We start from the raw sequence: 26,544 nt of genomic DNA on the forward strand, positions 1-26,544 counted from the left end.
ACAGTTGTGGTAAACACTGTTCTCGATCTGAGGGGTCTCAACATGTTTCTGAAGAAACATAAAAACATGAGACACTGTCCAATCGAGAGGAGGCCATTCACCCCATCGTGCTCGTTTGGTGTCCATTAATAACTCAGTGATCAAGGATCCTATCCAGTCTGTTTTTGAATGTTCCCAAATTGTCTCTTCAGCCACATCGCTGGGGAGTTTGTTCAGATTGTGACGCCTCTCTGTGTGAAGAAGTGTCTCCTGTTTTCTGTCTTGAATGCCTTGAAGCCCAATTTCCATTTGTGTCCCCGGGTGCGTGTGTCCCTGCTGATCTGGAAAAGCTCCTCTGGTTTGATGTGGTTGATGCCTTTCATGATTTTGAAGACTTGGATCAAGTCCCCACGTAGTCTCCTCTGTTCCAGGGTGAAAAGGTTCAGTTCCCTCAGTCTCTCAGTAGGACATTTCCTTCAGACCTGGAATAATGGCCACCTGTTTGTGGTTGTCTGTTCAAACTGTGAGGCATAACTTTACTCGAGTGAAGATGAGTCTACATTTGTTTAGTCACTTATTCAGTCAGTTGAGGCTCTGTATTGACACCTTCATGTCTTACGTCTGCGTACATTAGTAGTTCAGTGCAGTTCCTGTCAACGATCAGGTTAATCACCCATGCCAAGCCACTGACACCTGCCACTGCCAGGTTTTATCATTTATTTACGTAGTCTTGTGTGTGGGGGGAAATGATTTCTTTATACCACCTTCTGCTTATCCACAGCCCTATCCTCAGTCTTATTTGATTTCCCTAACCTAATACCTATCTATAATAAAGTGGGATTTGTAAAGCACTTCTCCTTATTGGATGTAATTAAGAACCAATAAGCCAGCTTTAGCCACAGTCCTCCGTGATCCTGCCCCCCCACCTCGTTAAACCTGCCCACTTGACGAAATGAGTCTGAACTGCTCGGCCACGGACTGCACTCCCAGCCCCCAACCTGCTTTCTCTGCCCATGTTTTTAACCTGCTCTCTCGAATCAGAGCAGTTTGCGCTCGGTCCCTGAAGGCTGCTCTTGCTGTAGACAGACTCCTCTTGCCTTCGATGCCGTTTTGCAGCCTCATCAGCTTTTTAGCCGCGCAGGCAGTAGCCTAACAACCTTTGAAACAGATTTTTCTGTATCTTGCTGCATCCTGAAGAAGCACCTTTCCTGTGACTGTTTCTGTGAGCAGGAGACGCAACTGGAAGGTCTCTGGTCTGAGTCTGTCGCTGCCATGGATCGGCATTCAGTTTCCCCGTCATCTTTAACTGTCCCGGCACGGTGTGTTGACCGAGTCAAGGGTGTGATGGTTGCTAATGTCAGGAGACCTTTTGTTGTGCATGCAAGGTTGAATTGCCCAGTGGTAGGAGATTATCCTCTGGCTTTTAGGAGAGGGGATTGAAAGGTCACTACCTGGCACCACAGGGGAAAATGAGAGAAGCTATTTGGCAAATGGCCACGAAAGAAAATGAGTAAACCCCCCATTGAAGCCCCTGTCTGGCGTGAATAGGAGACCCGCGCCGCCCTGCCAGCCTGGGCTTGGGGATGTTGCGTCGCGGCCAGCGCAGCTCCCAGAGAGCGCGAGCGAGCGAGACGGGCCGTGCCGCTCAGTGCGTGTCAGAGAGCCGCAACTGTAGTGAACAGAGCGAGATGCTGACTCACCGTCACGCTGAAATGTTTTGACATTTGCCCACGAAAATAATACATTGCCCTCCAGCGAGAGCAGTTTGTTGTTGTGCTTGTGTGTTTTCATTTTTGGTACGTACATATTTGAAATCAAGAATGAGTCGTCACTGGGTTTTCATTTCATTCATTGTGTGTTTGTGTGTGTGTGTGTGTTTTGCACTTAACGGGATTCTCACAGTATTATTTGCAAACAATACCAATAACAGATAACACTTTCTGCTGGGTCTCTGAATATAAGCTGGCAAAATGGCAGGTTCAAATTCAGGTGTCGCCACTAGCTCGCCCGTCCCCAACCAACAGTGCCCGAGTGATGACTGTGTCGGTGGGCCCGGGCCGGGGCTCATCAGCTGCGCGATCTTCTCCCCGTCTGGTTGCGCCACAGTGACTCCAGATGCTGTCTGAGCACCTCTGGGGACAGCTGTGCTGCTCAGTCAGGTAGGCAGGCACTTTTCGAGCAGGAAGAGATCCCACTGCGAGCCTTTTCTCAGCCCTGGCCCCCCGGCTTTATTAGGGACATGTGAGGACTGCTCTGTGGGGGGTTGGTGGGTGCAGGTTGGTGTGGGAGACTGCTGGTCAGGCAGGCAAACAAGCTTATAAGCATATAAACAAACACACACACACGCATGCATGCCAAGATTGAGGTCAGATTGGAAGCTGCAAGACTCCCCATGCGAGTTGATTATCATGTTTAGCGACGAGATGAGTTGCTCAGTAAGGCTCTCTTCTTGAATTCTTCATAATAAGATAACATAATATATAAGAATATAGCAGACCTGCTCCAGGACACCCGTGCACATCTCACTGAGCAGGAGCCGCAGAGTGTAATGGGCACAGTTTGAGCTACTGTTTAGCACTGGTGCGACTACAGGCCCTACAGCTTAATTCCACATTGTGCTCAGCCATCTACTGGAACATTAAACACACTGCAGCACCCATTACACTCACTAATGGGCATCTGATCGCTGTGCTCTGGACACAACAATAAGGGCTGTTTAAAGCAATCACGGGCACTGAAATATGTACAGGATTGGATCGGCCTGGGTTGTGTGAGACTTACTGTATTAACGAACGGTGACGTTGCTGGACACGGACGTGATTTCAGCAGTAAAAGCGTGTTTGTCTTGGCTCTTGCTGTTCTGTGATTCCGTGTTTCCTTCACAAGGAATGCTGAGGTCACCGAAACGTATTTCTTTGTATTCTTTTTCCAGGCTCTCCTCGCAACACTGTTCCATTTTTTAATATATTTTTTTCCCAGCAGTGTTTGCCAAGAGACAAATATGTTTTTTTCTCTCTCGTGTGTGTGTCGGGGGAAGTGCATTGTGAGTTGAAGTGGCAGAGTGCCAGCGCGCTCAGTGTTCGCTGTGATTCATGATGAGCCGTTTTGCTGAGGCATTGAAGAAGTACATCCTGTATTTTACATTTTTATCCAGTAAACCCCGTCATAGAACACGGGTCACATGTTCGACAAGAGAAGGAATTACTCTCCCTGTGTGGAGAGACGTTCTCCGAGCCCTCGGACAAGGGAAACAAGGTGTGATTAATTCTCTTAGTAACAATGTCCTATTTTGGCGTCTCCAGAGAAGAACAACCCCAAAAGAACTGGAAGGCGCCTTAAAATAGCATCATGTTCGCGCTCCGCTGCGCACCTCAATAGCAGATTGGCAGCTGCGATGTTTACAATCGCGTTCCTCATCCAATCCGAACCCTCCGTCGGCCGCCGGCCTCCTCCCCCGCAGACCCGTACCGATCAATTGACACACAAGCATCGATCTGCATGTTTTCACAAAGAGGATCCGATACTGCCGACGATCAATCATCTAGTTTACTAATAAAGATTAGTGGCCTCACCGCAACAGTATCTAATATCAGCAGAGATTAAAGTGTTGGGAATGCAGAGCGACAGCCCAGAAGGGCCTCGCTGTCCCGGCTTTAAAGGCCCAGGTATCTGAGGGAGCTGGAGGGTGAGATGAGAGCAGATGTGCTGCAGAAGAGTAATATGACACAAGCGAGACTCCAGCCCCTTCCCTGCAGTGCGGAGAGGCAGTCGCTCAATGGCATGTAATCGTGTGCGCTTCCTCCCCGCCAATTTGCTGTGTGCTGTGTTGAAGAGTGCACATGTCTTTGCTGTCTGAGGGAGAGCATTTACACCCAGCTCAGGTCCCCATTTCCATCCTACTCTGGAGCTCCAGAGGCCGTTGCCAGGATGCAGCTCCTTCCTTCTCCTCCAGCAGACCACCATCCACCCAGGAGGCTATCGATTCCCCGGACAGCCAAGGCCAAGAGGGGCTGGATCCGTCGGGAACGTGGCTCGATTTCACACAGCAGGGAGAGTGCAGCTCGTTTTCAAGGTAAAGTGTATGTAGAATATTTCAGTGCCAGTAAAACAAATGTGGACCATTAAAATCCCCCGCCCTTTAAAAAGATTGCTTTCTTCTCCGTGAAGAACCAGGTGGACTGAGGTAAACATGGCAGAGAAGTTAAATTAAAGGCATCCAGCTGTCTGTGACCCCCAGCGCTTCAGACCAGTCTGTTATGGTTTTATATTGAGTGCCCCGGGCCCCGATGGACGTACTGGACCTCTTCAATCAGTCGTCCAGATGGTAGTGACAACCCGGCATTGTCCTCGTCGTCCGTCTGTCTCCGTAAGACAGTCCCCCGTAACTCCGCATTCATTCAGGGGGTGCGACCGGCCTCGATCGTTTCTCCCTCTTGTCTAACAGTAGGTGAATTGAGTCATGAATTTGTTAGAGAGAAAGAAGTGGGATATGCGATATGAGTCACACAGAGAGGGTGAAGTATAGGCAAAATTTTGCATATGACTCATAATGACATTGCTAACACAAACTCCTCATAAGTACTTTTTGATATATGATACCATTAATTTAAACATGTTTTGGTTGCTTCCTTTTTGTCAGGGCAAGACCACCATTGCACGACTCTCCCCTTGGGAATACGGTGTAAAATACACAAACTGGGTAACTGCTCATCCACGGTGATCTCGATCCCCCACGATGCTTTGCGTTTCTCTTTGTGAGCATTTGACTGTTATGCCGAAGTGTACGTGTCAGATCGATCGCAAAGCATTGTGGGGGGTTCGATATGGCCTAGGTTTTCATGTCCAAAATGTTCTGGCTGACACTGGAACGACACTGCAGTGAGCTTATAGAGAGACACTAAAGAGAAACCAGCTGAATGATGTTGTTCAAATCTCTTCTGGATCATTTCCGTCCTGACAGCCCCCTTGGTTCCCTGTCCGCTAAAAGGATAATTAATAGTAAAACAACGAAGACACCCGAGTCGTTTGTGAATCGCGGGCCAGACGGGTCCGTTTCAGTCGCACGTCAGGCACGGCTCCGTTTGTTTCTCCTCCGTGTCTGAACTGACAGTGCGGCCGATTTCTGCCACCTTGATTGACAGACTCTCTCGTCCACAACACAGAGCTGGTGTTTTAAAACAAATTCCTTTTGTAATAGAGAGCCCACTTGTCTTGGACTAATCAATACTGTGCCAAGGGCAACTGAACACATGGGTGGGGGGGAGCGCAATGTTTCACAGCACAAGCAGGTGCAGCTTGGAGGCCCGGGAAGCCAATAAACACATGCGCCAGTATTTACTCAGGAAGGTTAAGACGGGATCTTGTTGTCTTTAATTGCACTCGGAGGCCGAGGATCGAGGGTGAGTTACTTTTCCCCAGCATTAGAGAGTAACACCTCTGACATTCCTCTTGTCACTCGAAGGCCATGAAGATCAGTCTTTAGACAGAGGATGCGTCTTAAAGGAAGTTTTATTTTGCTCTTATTTATGATCTTCAACCCATTCAGTGGATAATCAAGGGCTTAGAGCTCAAATGACAATCCTGACTTGGTCAGCTTTTTACGAGAATGAAGATGGGATCTGTGTTTTTTATTCCTCTTCCTAAACTGCAGAATCGCATTCTATTTGTCCAGATTAAGGCACAATTCACAGGCCTTGTTAAGTGCACTCCTGTTATTTGATCAACACCAGCCATGGCTGGCTGATGTCACACATTCTTGTTAAAAAGTCTGACGGCAGAGGCAGCGTCACGACTTCTCTAAAGCTGCTGCAGCTGGGTTACAGTCCTGGAGTGAGGATTCCTGTTCCAGTTCCTGTTTTGGACAATTGTTTTCCTGTGTTGTTTGATTGGTATTTAAATTTAAAATAAATCTATTGAAAAGAGTAAACTACCATTACCACCTGAAATTAGTCTTGACACTTCCTCGACTGCAGTGCCTTGACTTATCAGTTTATCAGAGATTGAAGGTCAGAACAAGCACGCTGTTCAGATGTGGTCCTGCTCATGTTTCTGTGCTTGTTTTGGTGTGTTTTAGTCTGAACCACTTGCCCGAGACACAGTATGCCCCAGTATCTGTGTTTATACCGACATGGGCCATAACTACCATGATTAATGATTTGTTTAACTTACTAACTATACCATGCAAGAACAACAGTTTATCAAATCGGTCAGTGTATAATTTAGGCACACACTTGACAAATGTAACCAATGCACTCCAGATAATGCATATATGTCATTATTATTATTTATTTATTTTAAAGCTACATCTGATTAAGTGTGCGTTTGGTAAAACAAAAGTAAAGAGTTTTCGCTGCCTGTAATATACGCTGTGTCCTGGGATTATTCAGTGGCACAGACTCTATTGGATGTGGCATGGCTCCTGAATGCACACATGCCAAGACGCTGGGGTGTTGCTCTCCGGCAGTTTTGCTCTTTATCCGTCCTGTCCCTCCCCCCCCCCCACCTCCTCCCGTGCGAGGGTCTCGGGTCTATGCGCGCTCCCGTGGGAACAGGACCTGCCGCGCACGAGTAACGGGACAGGGGGGGCTAACGCGCGCCCCCGCCGGCCGAGTCTGAGAGAGAGAGAGAGAGAGAGAGAGAGAGAGAGAGAGAGAGAGAGAGAGAGGCACAGCAACACCGGCGGCGGCAGCAGCAGCAGCGCATCTGAGCCTCAGTGTCTCCCCGCCAGCCCCTCCACTCCACTCCACTCCTCCGCGCAGCGCACTCGGTCCACGGCGGCGGAACGGTGCTCGGGTCCCGGCGCGGAGAGGACGCGGACGCAGCGGCTCGTCTCGGCACAGAATTCCTACACTACACTTACATGTTTTTTTCCCGTTTCTTGAATTTTTAATGGAAAAATGGCGATCTGCGCTCAGTCCTGCAGCATCTTCTGCTTCGTCTCCATCCAAACTATCCTGATCTTCAGCTTCTCCTCACCCGGAACGGAGAGCTTCAGCTTCCCCCAGCAGTACACGTAAGTCCGCCCCGGGGGAGGGGATGGGAGTCCGGGGCAGAGCCGGCGGATCTGGGACAGGTGGCGCAAACTGCGCCGCTTGCGGGTCGAAGCGATGGAGCAGCCCGCTGTCCGGGTGCTGAAGCTGGGCAGCAGCGCGTCTGTAATTCAGCGCCGCCGGGGTCCAGACCTGCGCCTGTCCGAGCGATTCTGCGCGACTTGAGCTCTGTTTAATAGATGTGTTTATGTATGCGTGTGTGTGTATCTGTGCATGTACACACATGTAACTGTTAATTTAACCCCTCTGTTAATATGAAGGCAGGAGTTGCAGCGTCCAGAGCTGGTCCTTTTCTAAGCAGGCACAGGTGTTAATGGTCAGAGCAGCGCTGGAGGAGATGCGTGCAATTGCACAGCAGCACACGCGTGCTTTGCTCATTTTAATAGTTCGAGATGTTACTTTACATGTCTTATGCCAGTGCTGCATCCGTGCTGCTCCCCACACGATGCTAGGCATGTGTTCCTCTGGATCAGTCAGACTGCGGCTGTACATACAATCCGACTGACTGGCCGCTGTATTGGTGCATCCGTGGAGTGATGCTCTGCTGTATTTCCCTGTGAGCTGGCCGCTGTGTGTGTGTGTCCTCGTCAGCGGCTGCTCGGTGTTGTTTTGGTGAGTTTTTATGACCCGGGAAAGACAGGAGCAGCGCGCCGCCTTAGAGATGCCACAGCCGGGCGAGCGGGCAAGAGGAGCCGCTGCAGCACCGCCACACGGAGACACGGGCTGCGCTTGAGCTCGGCTGTCCTCTTCGGATTTAATTATGACGTGAATTAATCAGCTTTTCCTTTTCTTTTCGTTATAATCCGTTTATTTGTTTGTTAGCCATTATTTTGTATACAATGTTACACTTCCTAGGCCTACGTTATAAATAATACACAAGATATATTTTGCTTACTTCCTATGGCAGCGTCACCATTTAATAGATAGGCTTTTAGTTGCTGTTTTGATAAAACTATCAATTACACTTTAAACTCAATTTACAAACCCTCGTATCTTAAAAAAAAAACTATATATACACTATATTTAAATACTGATTTTAGTAACTGTCTTCACATATTTCCATAACAACATTTTTCAAATATTTCGCATTGCTGTGATGCAGTAAGACGCAGTTGAGTCTGTGTGATGTTACAATGTATGTAGTTCATATGAAATGTGATGTTAATATTGAAAATGAAACGTTAAAAGCCCAATTAGTGCTAACGTGGATGGCTGTCAAACCTTGAAAGTTGCAGCACAGATGAGGCGACAGTCCCACGGCGCTTGCTGTGGTGTGCAGTGTGTGCGGGGTGTGCGGGGTGTGCAGTGTGAGCGGGGTGTGCGGGGTGTGGGGTGTGCGGTGCGGGACATCAGTGCGTGATGCGTGCAGGTGTGGACGCTGTCCTCGGGACCCCCGTGTGCAGCCCTGCACCCCACGCGTGGCTGCAAATAAAATGTCCCCGCAAAGTATCCATGTGGATACAGTATGTCTCAGCCCGTGGAAATGTGGCCTTTTTGTAGAAAACCACCAACTGTCTGAGCCCAGAGAAAGGACATTGCAATTATGTAGAAAAAGGGAATATTTAATATAATAATACAAGGAAAATAATAGTAGAATTAGAATAACCAGATTAGAAAAAAATCGGATTTGGGAACATCGTTATATAACAATTAATGTGATCGACTACAGTTTTAATTCAAAAACCATACAAATATAAAACCAGTAGGCTTACTTATTGTTTTTTCTCAGATTGTCATGCCATTATTCTTATTATTTCTTTCAAGGTATTCTTAAATTCATGACTGTTTCAATAAATATGCCTGATTGAAATGCCCTGGTCAATAAACAGCCTCAGATGCAGCCAAATCATATCGCAAGATCTGCGTGTGGCTAATATTACAGACAGGGCGTAACTCTTACTACAGATCTACTGTACACCTCGACGATCATATAATAATACGAAATCATAATATTGTAGGGTCGGCCTACTTAAAAATATATTCACAACCATTTTATACACAACCTACCTGCAGGATACAAATGCTTATTTTCTATTTTGCTATTTGTTGGTTAATGTTTTAACATAATTACTAGCACTGCTACGAATAATTAAAATCCCTCAATCAATCAGTCAATAATCATTGCCAAACCTAAACCAAAAGTTAAATTGCTTTACAGCTGTGGATAATGTCTTACACACAAAAAGCTACTCAAATATAATGAGAAATTGTGCTGACAAATGTAATGCGGCCCCCGACTCTGACAAAAGTGAGATCTTATTTGCACGGTTTGAAAAGGCCTTGTAATTACGGTCAATACCGGGGTAATGTAGTAAAATAAATCAGGTGAAAATGTAAAAGCGCGGTTTAACAGCATCGCAATGAGATGACACCAGATTTGCATCCCGGCCGGGAGAGGCTGCCGCCGGCGTGTGCGTTCAATTACAGCCCGTCACTCAGCGCCGTGCGGGCCCGGCTGTGGCGCCGCCTGGCCAGGAGGGGGAGAGAGACGCATGTTGCACATTTGGCGACGAGAGCTCTGCTTTGGTACGATTCTTACTGAATAATTTACCTCCAGGAGCTGAAGCCCATTCATGAGGGGCAGGGAGGGGCAAGATGTGTGAGGAACACTAGAGGCGTCTCTGCTCTGTAGCCCAGTTGCAGTTTCACACCCTGCTCTTCCTCATGCCATCGCATACATCATCGCCCTGCACAGCTTTGTGGGAGTTGATCGTTTTCTGTGCGTGACTGGGCGTTAGGGAGTGCATCTGCCCTGCAGGAGATCTGAGTTTAGTGGTCTAGTGTGATGCATGGGCAATGGGGGATATTGCTTGATGGCTGGGTATGGCAGTGCTGTGTACTTGGCAGTGCTGTGTTTGGTGGTTGTGCAGGTTGGGTAGTCTTGCCCTTTCAACTGGGAGAGAGAGATTGTAATGCAGATTATATTCCTGCAAATTGTATTTTACCTGAGATCCGTGCAACATTTAAAAATAGACTGGATAGGATCCTTGGGTCACTTAGATATTAATGAACACCAAACGAGCACAATGGGTCGAATGGAGTCCTCTCGTTTGTAAACTTTCTTATGTTCTTATGTTCTTATGTTGTATTTTAGTTAAAAATGGGAGCAGCTTTTTAGGTTGAACATTCCCCACTTTTATTAATCACTAATTACAATAGCTAAGTTGTATCCGTGTGCAGGAGCGATGCATTTTAAACCCACATCAACCTTCCTGATCCTTTCAGACACATCTGATCTAAAAATGTGTTATAAGAGCATTTGAATTGTATTAAGTGAATCCATGTCTTGTATCAGTGAAGCCCAGGCAGATAAAACATCTGAAGGGAGGAGCCCCTGCATGTGGAGCTGCTAGGCCTTAAATTGCATTAATGCACATCCTGTCCTGATTTGCGATGCATTCAAACACAAGAATACTCAGAGAAAGTGCAAACAATGCAGTGCATAATAACTCCTCAAGTTTTTTTATTTCTTTTTTATTCCAGGGAGCTAAACATGCATTAAGATTGAATCCGAGTTAAGAGTGTTTTTGCATTCTACTGGGAACTTCTAAAAGGGTGCAATTAGTGCGAGCTGAAGCAGATGTTCTTCAGTTGAAGAGATAAATTACCCCCAGTCGACAATCCAGCCCTGCGCACATCAGGAATCGAAGGGGCGAAACATCCACGGAGGCCTGGAAACTGCTTTGGCCCCCGGTTCTCACGAACGAAGGCCTGTTTAATATTTTAGCTGTAAAAACACCTTAATTACAGGAAAATTGAAACTGTTTGTTATTAAATTGGTGTTTTTTTTGGTCTCTCCCCCCAGTATAATTTGTATACTAATTCCATAGACTTTTCTGGGAAGTGTATTGGATCTGAATAATAAGACGTTGTAAAAGAAGGACTCTTAAATGCTAATCACACTTTTTGTGAAGGAAAATTGACAACAGCAGTAAACTAATTTAATTATTCATAATGATAAATTAAAGCATTTTAAAGTATGTAACAGCTGTTTAATTTGACAAATGTAAATTCTGGGTTTCCTTTGTGTATTTGGAAAAGAAATGGGACTGATTACTTTTAGGAGAAATACAGATTTAATCAATTTCATAATGATGCTGGAAACAGTGAAGTTCAGCTGTGTAAACAAACGCCTCGCCTGCCTGGGTTCGGTGTGAAGGTGAATTAGATTTATTTCTCAGACTTTCATGCTGATTGTGTGGAAATCGTGGTTTAAAGCGACTCTTTGCAAAGTGTTTCCCTGGAGTTTGTGGTTGTAGCCGTTGCTGGGACTCTGTAATGTTATGTAAGAGTTCAATATTGTTAACATCTGTATACAGCTGCAGTGTGGACATGTAGCAGAACAAGTGTAAATCTTATTGAGAACAGATTTCGGCCCAGTGTTGTATAACAGAATCGGATATTTGGTTATGAAGAGATCCTGGTGTCGGGGTCGCATCGCAGCTGCAAAGCCTCACGTTTGATGGTCTGAGCGGTTTGTGCACAGTGAACAAACAGTCAAAGCGCATGAATACTTCGTGAAATTCTGAAATGAGCCAAGACTGAATCAAACGTTAGACCAGACGGCCAGATTACAAACCAGTGTTTAATGGTAATATTTCCATACGGTGGATGGAAGAAACCGTTAGAGACACAAATAGTGTGGGGGGTTGGTACGTAGTGACTGGCATGTGGGTTTATATTTCTGTTGACTCGGCTATAGTCGGCGTGCGTGCGTGCGTGCGTGTGTGTGAGTGTGTGTGTTCGGTCCACAATGATGGAGCAAGTGAATGGCATCTAGGATGGTACTGGAATGGAACAGGGCTATGGTTGAACAACTTGTTGGTTTTGTTTTAGTTAAATCCACAACTTTGATTAAAATAGGAAGTAAAACAGTGAGCGCAGGAAATTGTGTTAGTGTCATTAAAAGTGGCACGCCCCCTTTTCTCCATGTGGTGAGCAGCATGGGGGCAGTGGTGTTTTAAACCTCTCCGCTCCGTGGCTGGTCGGGGGATTGACTGGGTCTATGCTCGGAGCTCATCGCCACCTCGGCATCCCGCTGGCTGTCGCTGCAGCTTGTCCAGGATGAGCCAAGGAGTGGCTTCGATCCTCGAGGATTGTGGCCTTTTAATGTGAATTGATGCGCAGCCGCTCCGTGCGATGTTTAAATAAAGAGGTGGTCTGAGTGCCGTCTTGGCTGTTAAGCCTGATCCCCTACGGATATGGTTTCATAACGGAGTTCGCCTTCAGAAACTGCCTCGGGTTTCGAACCGCACGATCATACTTGACCGTTTTCAGATGCAGGCTGCCTCTGTAGACGTGTTTTTGTGGCACGGGGGGCCGGACTGGGACCACTTTCCTCCTCTGAGCTGCACGCCAGCGCCTGGCACTCTCTGCAAATATTAAAGTGCTATTAGACACCATCAGCAGAATGGCACACAAGGGGGCAGTTTACGCTCGCTCTCATTTCGCAGCTCCCTCCCTCTGAAGATGTTGCTTTTTTCCTGCCTCTCTTCCCTGTTGTGTTCGCCCTGTTTTATTAAGAGCCTGTGCCCGTGTTCAGATACGATTTTGATCTGGCCGTAACCTCCTGTACGACACATTCACGCACCGTGCGGCAGCCCAGACAGCAGCGAAGAGAGCAGCGGTGACGAGAGCAGCCCGGCTCTTCACCTGTTAATCAGCAATATGGAAACGAAGGGAGGAGGGGGGAGAAAAATGGAATTGCTGGTAAATGATGAATCAGGGCTTAGTGGCAAGATCTCATTAGCGATGGCTCTCCCTCTCCAGCCCGGTGTCTGTTTTTCTGCTGACCGCGTAGTAAACCAGGCGCTGTAGGATCGGCTCATGTTCACAAAACGGGGCAGATTCGCGCTGGAGAGAAACGACAGCTCGGCCCAATTAAGAGCCGACGGCGGCACTCAGAAGGAGTCTGTCTCTCCTCCGACCGCGGGAGAAGCCGAGCGGACGGGACAGGCTGGTCCCGGCACATCGGATCAGCGTCCTGGCCGGGGACCGTTAATAACACACAAGCCGTGGTGATTGCACTTCGCTGCGAGACGATGGAACAGGACAGTGTGAGGCCGGCGCTCACGGTAGCAAGGGTTGAGAATGAAGGCCAATGAAGGGAGATAATTACATCCCACTATTCTGTGCTGGCTGTAAGAATTAGTTATGATTACATTCATGGAGGGAAATGGTTGTGTTTGCAGGAACGGATACTGATTCTGCAACCAATTAACTTGGGCACAGTATGCGTTCATCCCACATCTCGAGTCTGTTTCAACCACCGCTTGCCCGCTCCTCCGCCCTGTTCTTCAGTCGAGGCTCCTGTATGAGGCGGGAGGCTGACTCTTTCTCATTATCTTTTATTATTATTATTCGTATGTTTTTAATTTTCTCAAATCGTGTCCTTAATCTCAAGCAATGGGAATTTTCCAGAGCTTCGGAGGCGGTTTACTCATGCGTCGGCTGAGAGAGCAGCGCTTGGAAGCGAGGGAGATAATGAGGCCTCCTCGGCTCGAGTCAGCTGTGACTGCTAGGCCGAGAGAGCAGAGCAGAGGAGAGGCTCCGGGAGCAGGGCCACTATACCCACCAGCAGGGCCTGGGGGGCCGGTTTAGGCATTGACAGAGGTGGGGGCTGGAGATGTCGGGGTTTGTGTTATAAAATCCGCGTCCTGCCTCGAGCACGACGTCCGATCCCGAGCCCGGCATCCCGAGTTATTTAAATTTAGGATCTATTTAAAGACGTGGTTGTGTAACGTCATTGTTTTAATTGAGTGCAAAGTGTGCGCGCCGCTGTGTGTTGTCTGTGCGTATGTACAAAGTAGACCGGACTGATAAGCCGTGTTTTTCGCTCAGGGATGGAGGCTTTGTCACTGGCAATTAACATCACCGCTCTCTGCAGCACTGTCTCATCGGTTTAAGCTTTTTCCCCCCTCATTGCTATGTGACCTTTTCATAGTCAGCGCTGTGTCTCCCCCTCTGCGTTGTGCAATCCTCCTTGAGACGACGCAGGATTGCAACTCCTCTGTTCTGCATTCGTCTCGGGCTGTTTAATGTTGCATTATTATTTCTGGAAGAGGCGCATTTGAGTTCTGGGGGTTGTAATGCCCCACACACACATCTATTCCGCTGCTCTTGTTTCTGGCTTTTCCTGGAACGGTATACATGTATAAAAACTCTCACTGTCTAATTTGTTCACCTGTTTAATTAGTTTATTATCTTCTTCTTTCAAGCAGAGCTGACATTCAGAGCTGACATTTCACGGGTCATATTGTGACAGATCCGAATCGTTGTGTTGCCTGAGATCAATCTGAACCTTATATGAGGAACACGAGCGCGACGTCCCCGGGAACGCGAGGAAGACCCAGTTTGCGTGTGTTTACCACTGTGTGTGTGTCCGTGTGCACGTGTTTGCATGTGTTTTTCCTCCATAGCGGTCTGTGCACATGAATAAAATATAGGCATGTATATTCATACACATGGAGAGTGTACAGTATGAACAATAATGCATGTGAACATCTGACAGAAACACTGTCGTTCATTCCCGTGAACTCGGCAAGCTGCGTGGAATCAAGGGCTATGAAATCTCAGTGCTGATTACCAGACGACAGAAGGAAATTTCCATAACTGTGCTGCTCGCCTGTATCCGTGTGGGATTATCCTTTTTTGTAACAATTTAGTCAGAGCTCTTGCCCGACAAGTGATTTTTCCATCTTCTTCTTCACACATCTCTCTCACTGTGAGTCTGGCACCTAAGTACGCGGTAAACTAGTTAATTCCCAGTCAGGGGATGCCATCCTGTGCTTTGCTGAGCAGAAAACATGCCAGTCACTGTTCGTTAGGGCCGCCGCGTACGTAGAGCACCACGTCTCGCATTCCCGCAGAGCGAGAACAGAGCGGAGAGGGCCTGCGGCAGAGAGACTCCTGGGCAAGACGGGACCCTCCTTCAGCCGTGTTTAGGAAACTTGATTTATTCCCTTGTTTGTGTCTTTACTACAGTTCGCAGTTTGTCTGCTTGGCGTTTGCAGCTCGTGGTTCTACGAGTATAACCGGAGGGTTTGAAGTTATCCCACTTCCTGGCGTTAGACAAACCTTTGCTAACCTTTGCTAACCCCACACGACAATAATCTCACACTTCACAGCGTTGCTTTTCTGTGTCTGTGTGCATTGGGTGCAGGTGCGCCCAAAAATCTGTTCTGGAAAAATTAAATGCTGCTTTAGTGGAGAGCACTTGGACATATGATGCGGATTACAGGTCTGATATGAGCGCTTACTGCCATCAATGTGTGAAGATCAGCGTGAATCGGGGATCTGTCAAGCTGAGGTTTTAAACCACAATGCACTTCACCTGAAGGATGGGCGATCGTTCACAGGGAGATGGATGTTGTCAGCTGTATGCTGATGTCGGGTGACTTCCTGCCACCGTTATCACACTGTCTGTCGTCGTCACGTAATCACAAGCTCAGCGGCTCCGTCCCGGCTCATTGTCAGAGAGCTGTCCCGTACCTGTAGATCCACCCCGGTCTGCGTTCAGTGCTTTGTGTCTTAGTACTTACCTCCCCGTCACCCTTTACTTTCTTTATTGCTCTTTGTGCGGCGTCTCCTCAGCGTCTCTGTTTATCCGGTCGGTGGCTGTCGCGGAGAGTGCAGCTCGCTGATCTGATTGTGAAAAGCCAGTCTTGGCAATGAAACACGGGCTCCTGTCATGTTCTGTGTGTTACAGCATCACAGGGCATGCCACCAGCCCGCACGACAATTGTCATGCTTGGGGGGGAAGGGGAGGCATTAGCTGACAGAGGTCACAATGCATTGTTTATGAAAAGCCAATGCTTATGCTAAGCGGACACCCTCCTGTTTGGTTGTGAGATCTGACGTGTCCCGTGGGGGCAGCTGGGGCCCAATCGGCCCAATTTGTCATAATAGATCAACAGACGCATGCCTGGCACGGGCAGCTGATCATGAGGTTTCATTTCTAATCTGTGTGGTTACCTTTCGCCATTGGCATCTCTGGTGGTGCACGGGGCCCGGTCTCTACCCCAGTAGCTCGGTACGCCTCCATTCCCAGCCGCCCCGTGCCCACCGTTTCCTCTCGAGCCTCTTTGCGGTGCAAGAGAGATGCTCAGTGTATCGAGCATCGAAAACAAAGGCGGTAAAGCCATCGTGCCGGAGCCGGCTGAGCAAAGTTAATGCAACAGAAATAAAAGGACAATGGGCGTAATGCCTGAAAGCCTCAAATTACCACTGTAATCTGGGTCTAAGTTACTCCGCTGACTAAACTGCACAGCGTCATCGGGCTGAGTTTGAACCATTAATGCCGTTCATATTGGCTGGTTAGGAGAGGCTGTGAGGAGCTGTGTTTCACCGCGTTTCTGCGCTCCCAGGAGAACAGGAAGTGGGACAGACTTCGGTGCCGGCAGTCAGTATTATAGCTGCTGTGCCTTGCAGACATAGGCCGGCCTGGCTGTCTGTGTTATGGTTCTCTGTGATTACTAGAACACACAAAATTGAATTGATAAAACAATTCCCTAATGATGCAGTGTTTTAATGGTTATCATTTAATCTGTAAATCTTTTCAAAAGTTTTCATCTGGAAATCATTTACTTCCGCAATGCTAATGCTCTTGGTAATAACGCTGTGATCATATTCACGTCAGGCCCCTCGGACCCTCTGAGTGACTCCCCACCGCAGTGGCTCTGCCGGCGTTTCCCGTCCCGTTAACCGCGGCCGGCGAGGTGTTGTGACCGGTTCGTCGCAGGGTCGGCTGAGCCTCGGTCCCAGCGGTCAGGGTTGGGCTTTGAGTGTCTCTAAGCCAGTAGGAAGCAGCTTGGCCCTTCGGAGAGCTGGAATTGAATGATTAATGGGAGCTGCTCGGAGCCCCTCCAGGGAGCGTCTCGCGGATGTTTAGCACAAAACTGCTGTGTTTGCGTAAATGCCGATTCTGGCCTCGGCTCGCAGGCGCAACACACAGAGCGAGAAGCCTCCTCTCGACCCGGAGATTTCTCCCTCGGAAACGGACTACAGGGGAGAGAGGCTTATATACAGATTATTATTAATAATAGTAGTATTTATTTAGTAAAAAGCGCTGGTACCCGGGGAGACTTTTTGACATTTTCACAACATTACAAAGTGCAGTAAATACAACCTCCTGTACACACGAGCTGACTAGTGTGAATATGATGAGATTTCTGTCCCTGCTGTGTTCTAAGGGAAGGGGTAGGCCATGACATATTAAAATGAGCACCTCTCCACTGAAGTTTTTCCTCAGCACCACCCCCCAGTCCTCTGCCTATCAGCCTCTTCTTGGGCCGCTCAGCTGTGCATCGCCTACAGATCGCCTCCGTGTCCCGGCAGTTCCCTCTGAGTTCTGTAGCTGAGCAGGGCCGCAATTAAATGTGCAGACCTTCACCCCGAGCACAGCTGCGGAGCGGCGTGAGTCCTGAGAGCAGGAATGGATTGCCATGATGAGAGCCGGCGCAACAGCCGTCTAAATTATGCATGTGAAGATACCAACTGTGCGGCGGCAGTTGAGGGAGAGCGAAGGAGAGAGGGAGGAAGAGAGAGTGAGGGGGAGGGAGGGAGGGAGGGAGGGAAACGCATACAGAACAGTGTTGTCACTGTAGTGCAGACAGGTGTGTTGTTGGTCGTGCTGTATGTGTCGTGTGTCTGATGGACTCCAGGCCCTGGAGAGATGGACTTATTTGACTTGTGCTTAAAGATGGATTCAGACCCATCGAGTCCTCTGATCATTTTGCATATACTTTTTTACTGTTGGATAGGAATTTAGAGCCAACAAGATAGTTTTTATGATGGTGATGCATGAGAAACAGCTTGGCTATCTATACCTTATTTTATATTCAAGGCAATGTGGTTTGATTTGTAACTTTTTGCTGAATTTCTGTGGCCTGTTTGACGTCATTTGCTTTCAGGACAGGACGGCCTATTTAAATGCGACAGAAAGCCGCGATCGTTCAGTGCATCATTGGAAATGTTATTGAAGTTGCTCTGCAATGGGAAACTGGAGGAATGAGACACTTGACTGTTTGAAATTGGCCATAATTTAATTTGAACTCTGCTGCAGAAATTGGCTGAGTGTTTTTGAGTCAGAGGTAGCCGTAATGGTAACTCTCAGCTCTCTATAGATGTGTGTATGTGTGTATGTAACAAACATGGAATTGAGCAAAAACAACATCGATAGACCTGGTGGAAAGAAGTATTAGGCAGGAGCTTTCAGCCAATCAGCTTTATTCCAATTTATTCACAGGCATGTTTGTTAAGCCCTCACAGGTCTGACATTTGACAAAGGGGCATTGCACTGGGAGAGGGCTGGTCTCACACACTGATGCTGTGGTGCGTATTCGTCCTCCTCACTCTCTCTGTCTCTCTCTCTCTCTGCAGGATGATGCACTGGGCTGGACGGATAGAGCAAGAAATTGACAAAGTCCTGCAGCTCGTCAGCGGAGTCCAGCAGATGCGAGGGGTGAGTGCCTTTGACACGCTTTCTCTTGTGCGGTGTGGGAAGGGAAGAGTTAATGGGTTGCCTGGAGAGCTTCCTGTTCAGGTGTAACATCAGCGCCTCTGTCATGAGCTCTGAATAAAATCCTGAATTTGGTTATTTCCTTTAATTTGTTTAAAAAAAAGAGGAAAACATATGTAACGGGGCTCATCCGTGTATAATGAGCCCGTTGCAAAGTGACGTAACCCCTCAGTAAAAAGTAGTGCAGTGTTAAGCCTCCCATGGTTGGAGGCCCGGCCTTTTATCGTAGAGGGCTTGACACTGTACTGCGCTGGAGCCGCTGCGGTGCGGAGCGCTCGGAGGTGCGCCGGTGGTGCGTGGTTCGAATCCCGGGCAGGGAGCTCTGACCCGCATCGGCTACACATATACATTTCTCTTCGCCCAACATAAGAGTCTCCGTCTTTAATTTCTTATTGCGTTGAGAGAATTGGGATCTTTTCTGTGGGGTAGAATGCTGGGCCCATGTCCCTCTCTGTCTGATATTAAACTGCTGGGATTCATTCGTGAGCTGAGGCTGAGAGCATCTGAAGCAGCTGCAGACCCCCGAGGAAGGGGCTCGACTTGGTTGATCTCTGCTGGGTCTGATTGGGTGTCTATTCTGTAGGGTGGATGTGGCTCAGGGACTTGGCCTGGTCTTTCACCTCTCGATAACTTTTAGTCCAATTAGTTCTGACACTTCCCGGGCAAAACTGACATGAAGGAGTGGAAGTGAACTTGAGCCAGGAAAGCTGGAAATGTCGAACACAAACACTGACACAAACACACACACACACAGGGTTAACCCATACTTTCAGGCACATTAACACACATCTTTACTGAGTAGAAAAAGCCGCTGGTTACTACTCTACAGATGATGGGCGCTGGGCAGGAGGTCGGTGCTGTGATGGAGGTGTTAAAGTGTCTGTGCAGTTCTTTATTATTATTGTTATTATTTTTAATTGGATCCTGAAGTCTTGCTTGGTGTCGTGTCGTGTCTGTGTGGCGTGGGCTGAAGCATGGCAGGGACAGGCTGGACTCGCGTGGCACTATTCCACACTGTACGTTGGCAGCAGTGGTGACACAGTTTTCCGAGCCGCACAACATGTCTCCCAGCAGCTTCTGTTGGGAGCCCGGCGCGTCTCTCGCAGTGTGCGCTCTGCCAGTGAGGGATGCTCAGCTGCCTGGCTGTTGGAAAATATTTCTGATGTTTGATTGCCCTGGAATAGCAGAGCGTCTGTGGATTACACAATCGCTGCTGTAATCTGCGCTGCGCTTTACTGTTGAAGGTCTTAAACGCCAGCTTGGCTGAATGACTCAATCCTTCAAACTCCTCCCCACACCCCGTGGTCCTCGGTATACAGTGCTCGGTGTTTGCAAATTAAATATCTGAGAGGCAGAACCCCTGATGCCACTGAACGCAGTTTTTTAAGCCTGGCTTTCAATTCACCCTGATGCAGTTTAAGGTGTTAACATCAGAGATTTAAAAATCTATTCTTCAGGCTTTTATGTGTTGAGGTCCATTAGCTGGGCTTCACACACCTCTGACAGGGGTTTTTAAATAGCTCTTTATCAACGCAAAGTTCACGGACGTTAAAGAGCCCGTTGTTTAGACGGAGCTCGAGAGATGCAGCATTCCAGCCCCCGATGATGTCCTTATAAGGCCAAGAGCAGCAGTCAGTTCATCAGGAGGACTAGTGGGGAAAATATATAGTAACCAGTCAGGTTAAGCGCCAGCTTTGTGGGATAATACAGCCGAGGTAATGCAGTGTCTGTGCAGAAGGACTTTATCAGGACTCCTAACAGGAGGAGTCATGGAGGGAACTTAATGGCTCAGCAGGACTGGAAAAACTATTTTCTAAATGGATGCCTCTATATACGTGCTGATACAAATCTTCCCGGGTTTTACTGGCTGGTAACAAGATTGCTTGTCGCTTGGCTCCTTTTCAACGATACAGCATTTCATGAAAAAGTGTTTTTTGTCTAAGGAAAAAGATACAAAAACTAAGACAAGTAATGGTTCCACAGTCGTCGTACTCTTCAGTCTTTCCACTTCCTCCCCCAGTCAGATCTGTACAGTTCGGATGTGAGTCTGGTGCTTAGAGACGTTTCCTTTCTCTCAGATTTCACTGTCAAACCATTAGGACACCTTCATGATCCGTGTCCTCGGTGGCCGTGTTCAGAAAGTCCCCTGTGGAAGGTCAGCGTGTGCAGATCGCTACAGACCCACTGAGAGGTCCAGTCCGCTGCCGTAACCTCAGTACGGCACGGTGAACCACCAGGACTGACTATAGTGTGAGAGGCTGCAGGGATGGACAGGCAGGTATAACTGGGAAAGCAGGGAAACAATACAGCACAGTTAGTGTAATCAGTCTGCATGGTCCTCTGCTCCTCAGCTGATGGGAGATGGTTTACCCGAGAGTCATCCAGGTGTCTCCCCTTGGTCTGTGGAGTGGACGGGTTCCCAACGCCCCCTCAGTCATCGAAAAGACCATTAACAGTGTGCCACACATTACAATTATTGTGATTGTTTATTTATTCTTCATCTTCTTGTGAGCTAAGCCTGCTTCATGCCTTCAGTCTCGCTGTACCTCTGCAGCTGCACAGCCGCTCTATCCTGGCACGCGGCACGGAGTGAGAGAGTGCAAAACAAACAGTTGAGTCACTCGTCTGGATGGCAGTGCTTGTGTGGGCTCAGAGGAAGCCTTATATAAAGCCTCTGTAATCAGCACGGGCTGTGGAGGGGCCCCCAGGCCGGTGCAGTGCTGTGTGTGGATCTCGGCCAGGCCCCCTGCGAGCCCTTTGGGCCCGTTTCTCCTGCCATGCTTCCTCCTGTCATCTCGCATTGGCCTCTCCACGCCGCTGTCATCGCGACCCACCCCGGTGGCGTGGCGGTCCGCCCCCTCCCGGCCTGGCTCTGTCGGCAGCCTACCCTCATTGTCTACCCAGCATGCACTGCACCGACAGGACGTTGATTGGAAGAGGAGCCCTGGATTTCATTGCATACATTTTTTATTTTGTGTGTTTGTTTTGTAGAGCAACCCTACTTTGGTCTTCGGGGACCAATTAAAAAGCCTTTCCTTCCCTCATTGTTTTCTCATCTCTGTTCTCCATCAGCTCATTCCCTCTGTCCCACACAGTTCCGATACGCGGTTTTCTTTCTCTTCTCTCTTTAACGAGTCCTGGCCAGTTCCAGTAACCTCTCTGCCGGCTCTATTGTCCTCAGACAACACGCCCACAATCACAGCCCCGTCAGTGACATTGTGGTCGGTTCTTTATTCAGGCTTTTTATCCTTTCCTTTCCTTTTCTTTTCCCAGAGTTCTCCTTTCTTTTTTTAATTTTCTGCCATCCAAACTTGATTAAACGTAATGGGCAATTATCGGCCTTTTGAAAGCCTGCTCAATCCCATACAGAGTCTAGCTCTGCCGGGGAGAGAGGGAGGGAAAGAAAGGGAAGAGCCATCGCGTGTCTGTCTGTCATCTCTCGACACGCGTGTCCTTTGTGCAAGAGCGAGCGTTCCCCGTCTGAGCCGTTTCAAAAGCCCTGTCCCTGCGCTGCTCCGACTCCATTAAATGAGCCCTGTTTCGCTGCTCTCTCTTCAGATGAAATTCAAGACGGTTACGCTGATTTCTTTTCTCTCTTTTTCCCCCTGCTCTCCCTCCACTTCTACTTCCTCACGGTTATTTAAATTCCACACTCCAAATAAATAAATAAATAATCTCTGAGCGTGGCACCGGAGAGGTGACTAGATGAAAGGGGATGCTTCACAGCGTCCCCAGGGAATAAATGGGTGTTTGATTCGCAGCCCCCGCCTGTCGGAGAGCATCGCTGCAGCAGAGGGGGGATAATTGTACCGCGGTGCTGCAGAACTCTCCTTTTGATGCTAACAAGTTAGTTTGGGAACCATCTCCCGTGGCTGAGTCGCTTTGTCCTCCCGATTGATCCTCCCCATTGTGGCACACGGCCCTCTGTTCTCCCTCTCCCCGGGAAAGGGCTGATGCTGCGATTGATTGTTGTGACATAAATGGGAAATGGACAGGTAAGGCACAGAAATAGATATCGCTCATGGTTCTGTTTCTCTTCCTCTCCACTTCCACACGTTCTTGGTGCCCTACGAAGCAGGACACAGACAATGGAGCTGCAGGTCCTACACTTCCACTTCAGTTCCTTCCAGACGGTGACTCTTCCCGATGTCTGGACCGCGCTGCAGGGTTCAGGACTGGGATTATAGTTGCATGTTTGAATGAGGGTTAGAGCCCAGGAGGCATAGATGCTGCTGGAGAGTGGACGTGGTCTTGCATCTGAGTGCCAAGCAGAGGCCACCGTAGTTGTGCAGGTGTATCGGGCTGTAAAATGGGGACGTTCCCTGAAGGAAGTTCCCTCCTTGCTTGAGTGTCCAGTAAGTGAGTCGCTCTGTGGAGATGCTGGCTTTGGGGAATGATGTGAAGCTGTAAGTGCAGCGATGGCCTCTTCTGAGCCACACACTGCCGGCACAAAACTATACCGATCACTGGGGTCATGAGGTGACTGTGAGAGTATAGTCAGGTCTGTTTCAGTATGAGCCATCTCTCCGCTTGTTGGCACAATGGCACAGTGAGGGAGGAGGGAAATGGCAAGCGCTTGTTCGAATGCAGGTGTCTGGAAAATTGTCGTCTGCCCACCGGACTTCTTATTTTATTCTAACCCTTGTGGGTGAGTAGTGCCACCACTGAAGAAGCAGGGAGATGTCCATGGAGGTGCTGAGGGTGCCGGTCCCTGCGTGCCGGTCCCTGCGTGCCGGTCCCTGTGTGCCGACATTGTGTGATGACTCGGACCTCCTCTCTCTGAGGTGGGACTCTTGGCATTGCATGCGAAAGCTTCGTAATTGAATGTTATCTATGAAGGCATCTCATTTGGTACAGGGACTCCGGGGAGATTAGATCGGGGGTGGCTGCTCTTTGAGGCCCCCGATTGAACTTGCCATTCGGGCCCAGGTTACAGCGTGAGTTGGTAGCAGATAAACCCCCCCCGTCCCTCAAGGACTCTTCCTCCTGAAGCACGTGGGCTGCCCTGTAGGCCCTGTAACTCCGAGCCCCTCCGTTGCCGAGGCCTATTACAGCCACATGGCAACTTAGCCGTCTAATTTCAGCGAGTCTCTCAGATGTCAGGACAACATATTCTGGGCTTTTAATTCATTTACATAAGGAAGCTAATCTCCATGAATAATTCATAGCACTTAGCATGTGACTGGATTGCTTTCGGTTTGCCCCCAGCCCCCCCCACCTCCACCACCACACATCTCTCTCTATCTCTCTCTCTCCCTCTCCCTCTCTCTCTCCCTCTCTCTCTCTCTCTCTCTCTCTCTCTCTCTCTTTCCTGTTGTGTTGCTGCTGTATCTGATTAAATACCTAGGAGGCTGCCTGCATCTTTTTTTTTCAAAATAGGTTCATCCCATTAAATTATTTTCCTTTGCTTTTTTTTTTGCCTCCGTTATCAAAACCCTCATGCGAAGGAGCTAAAACGGTGCTTTGATATATTCTGAAAGCAGAGGGAAGAGCTGCGTGGGGGAAGAGAGGGATTAGAAAAACAGAAATAAAAACAGTTGCCTTTCACCGATCGTTGGGCAGAAAAATAAATATGATGGGAACGAGGGAGAGACGAAGGAGCGCGGAGAGCCGGCGCTGCTGGGTTTATTAATAGAGCTGAGCGGAGGGCAGGCGTTTTCGGGATCTCTGGTGCAGTGCCATCGTGGGGATTTGAGATGTTCCTAATGCTCTGTAATGCTCCGGGATTGTTCTGCCTCCCTGTGGATCTGCTCAGCTCAAATTGGGGGGAAAGAGATGTTTGTAAAAATAAATTGTAATGAAAATATTGTAGTCCTGAGATCAAATTGATCTATTGACCCTACATGTGTCACAGAAGAGTCATGTGATGTGACTGTTTTACAGAATTAGACACACTAGATTTGTCACATGTTCTTAATTTTAATTTTCTAATGGGAGAATTGTCCCCCCCACCCCCCCAAGTTAAACCTGCTGCCAAACGAGCCCTAAAGCATGAATAGTGATTAATACATGTGCTGTTAACACTTATTATTGCAACATCATCAGGGTTTTAATGTCATGTACCTCGAAGTGGCATTCAGAGTGCTTTGCATCTCTAATGTGTTGGAGGCTCGTACCCAGGTAATCCCCCGCTGACGATGCGGCGGTTGTGTAGCAGGGGGTGGGGCCGGTTTATCTCCCAGAGTGCATTGCCAGAAACCGTACACACGGACGGGCACGGTGCCAGGCTGTGGTGCTCATGTACATGCGTGTGCGTGTTTTCAGCGCTGCTCAGAGCTTCACACTCGAGGCAGCGGGGGGAGAGCAAATATTGAATAAGGTGTTTTTTGTTGGTTTTTAATGAATTAACTCTTTAGTTCATGAATTTAGTATTAAGTTTTGAATTAATTAGTAACCTATAAATAAAACAAAATGTATGTATTTTTTTACTTTTAACTGGTGGGAGTCCAGAACAGGCCGAAGGGGGGGAGCGGAGACAGACAGGATGTTTCAGTAACCTTTCACGCCCACGATGGAGGCCATCGATGAGTCGAGGTCAAGTGCTGATTGGATTCTTAATTAACCCTTTACAGCCGGGGACGGGTGCTTTAGCTCATCTCGGGCAATTCACTTTCCATCTTTCCCAGGTGTGGAGCCACGAGCCGGAAGTCAGATATAAAGAGCAGAACATCAGAGTCACCTGACCGGACACACGGACACAGGCGGTGGCACTCGCAGGGTTAAACTGGCCCCAGATATTTCCTGAGGCAGGAGTGGGAATATGGGCCCTGATCTGTTGTCTGATGCGACTAGTAATCAATGTAATTGGGTCTTGATGTAATAGTACTTACTCCTGTCAATAATTTACAGAAAGTTAGATTTTTAGAGAGAAATGACCTTAAACAATGGCATGCTTAATAATAATAATAATAATAATAATAATAATAATAATAATAACAATAATAATAATTTGTCCTTTCCTGTACAGCGGTGTTTGAGCAGCCTGGTTCTTAGCGGGTCGTTATCGGGGCTGTGTAAATGCCTCGGCTCGTCTCTGTGCCAGCGCAGGAGTGCTGGCTGCGGGGGGGCGGCGCTCACCTCTAGCTCGGAGCCAGACTCCAGCGGTGGAGCAGACCGGCTTATCAGGGAGGCTAATGTAGTCAAAAATCAGCCTTCGTTTCACACACCAGTGCCTGCTTCCAACCAGAGGCTCTTTCAGAACAGAGCGGCGAGGGCAGCAACCAGAATATTCTCCATCTGCGGCCTTGTTAGGAAACCTGTATAAAAATAACTTTCACTTTTTCTGGATCACGGTCACTCTGCGATATCCAGCGTCTAATTTGTGTACTTATTTAAACCTCTCTGTGTGTAGTTTTCCATCCTCCGCCCGCGCCCCCCTGTCCCCAGCCGCTGGTGTCTCCTCCTGTGCGTTCGCGCTGACATCTCTCTTTGTACGTAATCCCCTCTCCAGCCAGGCGAGCTCACAGATGTTTTGTCTCTCACTTCCAAACCCGTGTGACAGCTCTCGACAGGTATCACTGGCTTAAATCCATTCACTGGCTGTTTGAGAATGTAAATGCTGTCCATCAGCCAGCTGCTACCTGCTCCCAGTGTTGTTGAGACACAACCTGCCGCCTGGAGAAGGAGATGTTCCCTCACCTTGGCGTCTCTGCCGTCTCTTTGGCAACGTGAAGGTGGTAGGAAGGGGTTCGCGCCACGAAAGCAAGGCGCAGCTGCAGAGCATAGTTGTCCTCTGTCGTTACTCTAAAGTATGTTTTAATTGAGATTACAACAGCACGGGGTATCAATCGGCGGTTCTTTACCCATCTTGTCATCGCATTAGTCCGATGGTGTGAATGTAATCTGACTCTCGCGCGGCACCAGACTTCTCATCCTCCTCACCACCGGCACAAACCTCACATCGAGCTCTGGGCTTTTGCCAGAACGGGTCTGCTGAAATGGGCTAAATTGCGCCAATCTTTTGGTTACCTTTTGATGGGAACCGATTTCCTCAAGGGG

The 26,544-nt window shown here is 48.4% G+C and overlaps 1 protein-coding gene across 1 annotated transcript in view; it reads left to right on the forward strand.

The window, feature by feature from the left end:
* Positions 1-6,662: 6,662 nt before the first annotated feature.
* cacna2d2a (calcium channel, voltage-dependent, alpha 2/delta subunit 2a) overlaps positions 6,663-26,544 on the forward strand; it is a 247,107-nt gene continuing 227,225 nt past the window's right edge. The window contains exons 1-2 of the mRNA XM_066697542.1: positions 6,663-6,991; positions 18,408-18,489. Of these exons, the coding sequence (XP_066553639.1) occupies positions 6,876-6,991; positions 18,408-18,489 (198 nt within the window). The 5' untranslated portion in view covers positions 6,663-6,875. The remainder of the gene's footprint in view (positions 6,992-18,407; positions 18,490-26,544) is intronic.

The sequence above is a fragment of the Amia ocellicauda genome, chromosome 3, assembly GCF_036373705.1.
Source record: "Amia ocellicauda isolate fAmiCal2 chromosome 3, fAmiCal2.hap1, whole genome shotgun sequence".
NCBI lineage: Eukaryota > Metazoa > Chordata > Actinopteri > Amiiformes > Amiidae > Amia > Amia ocellicauda.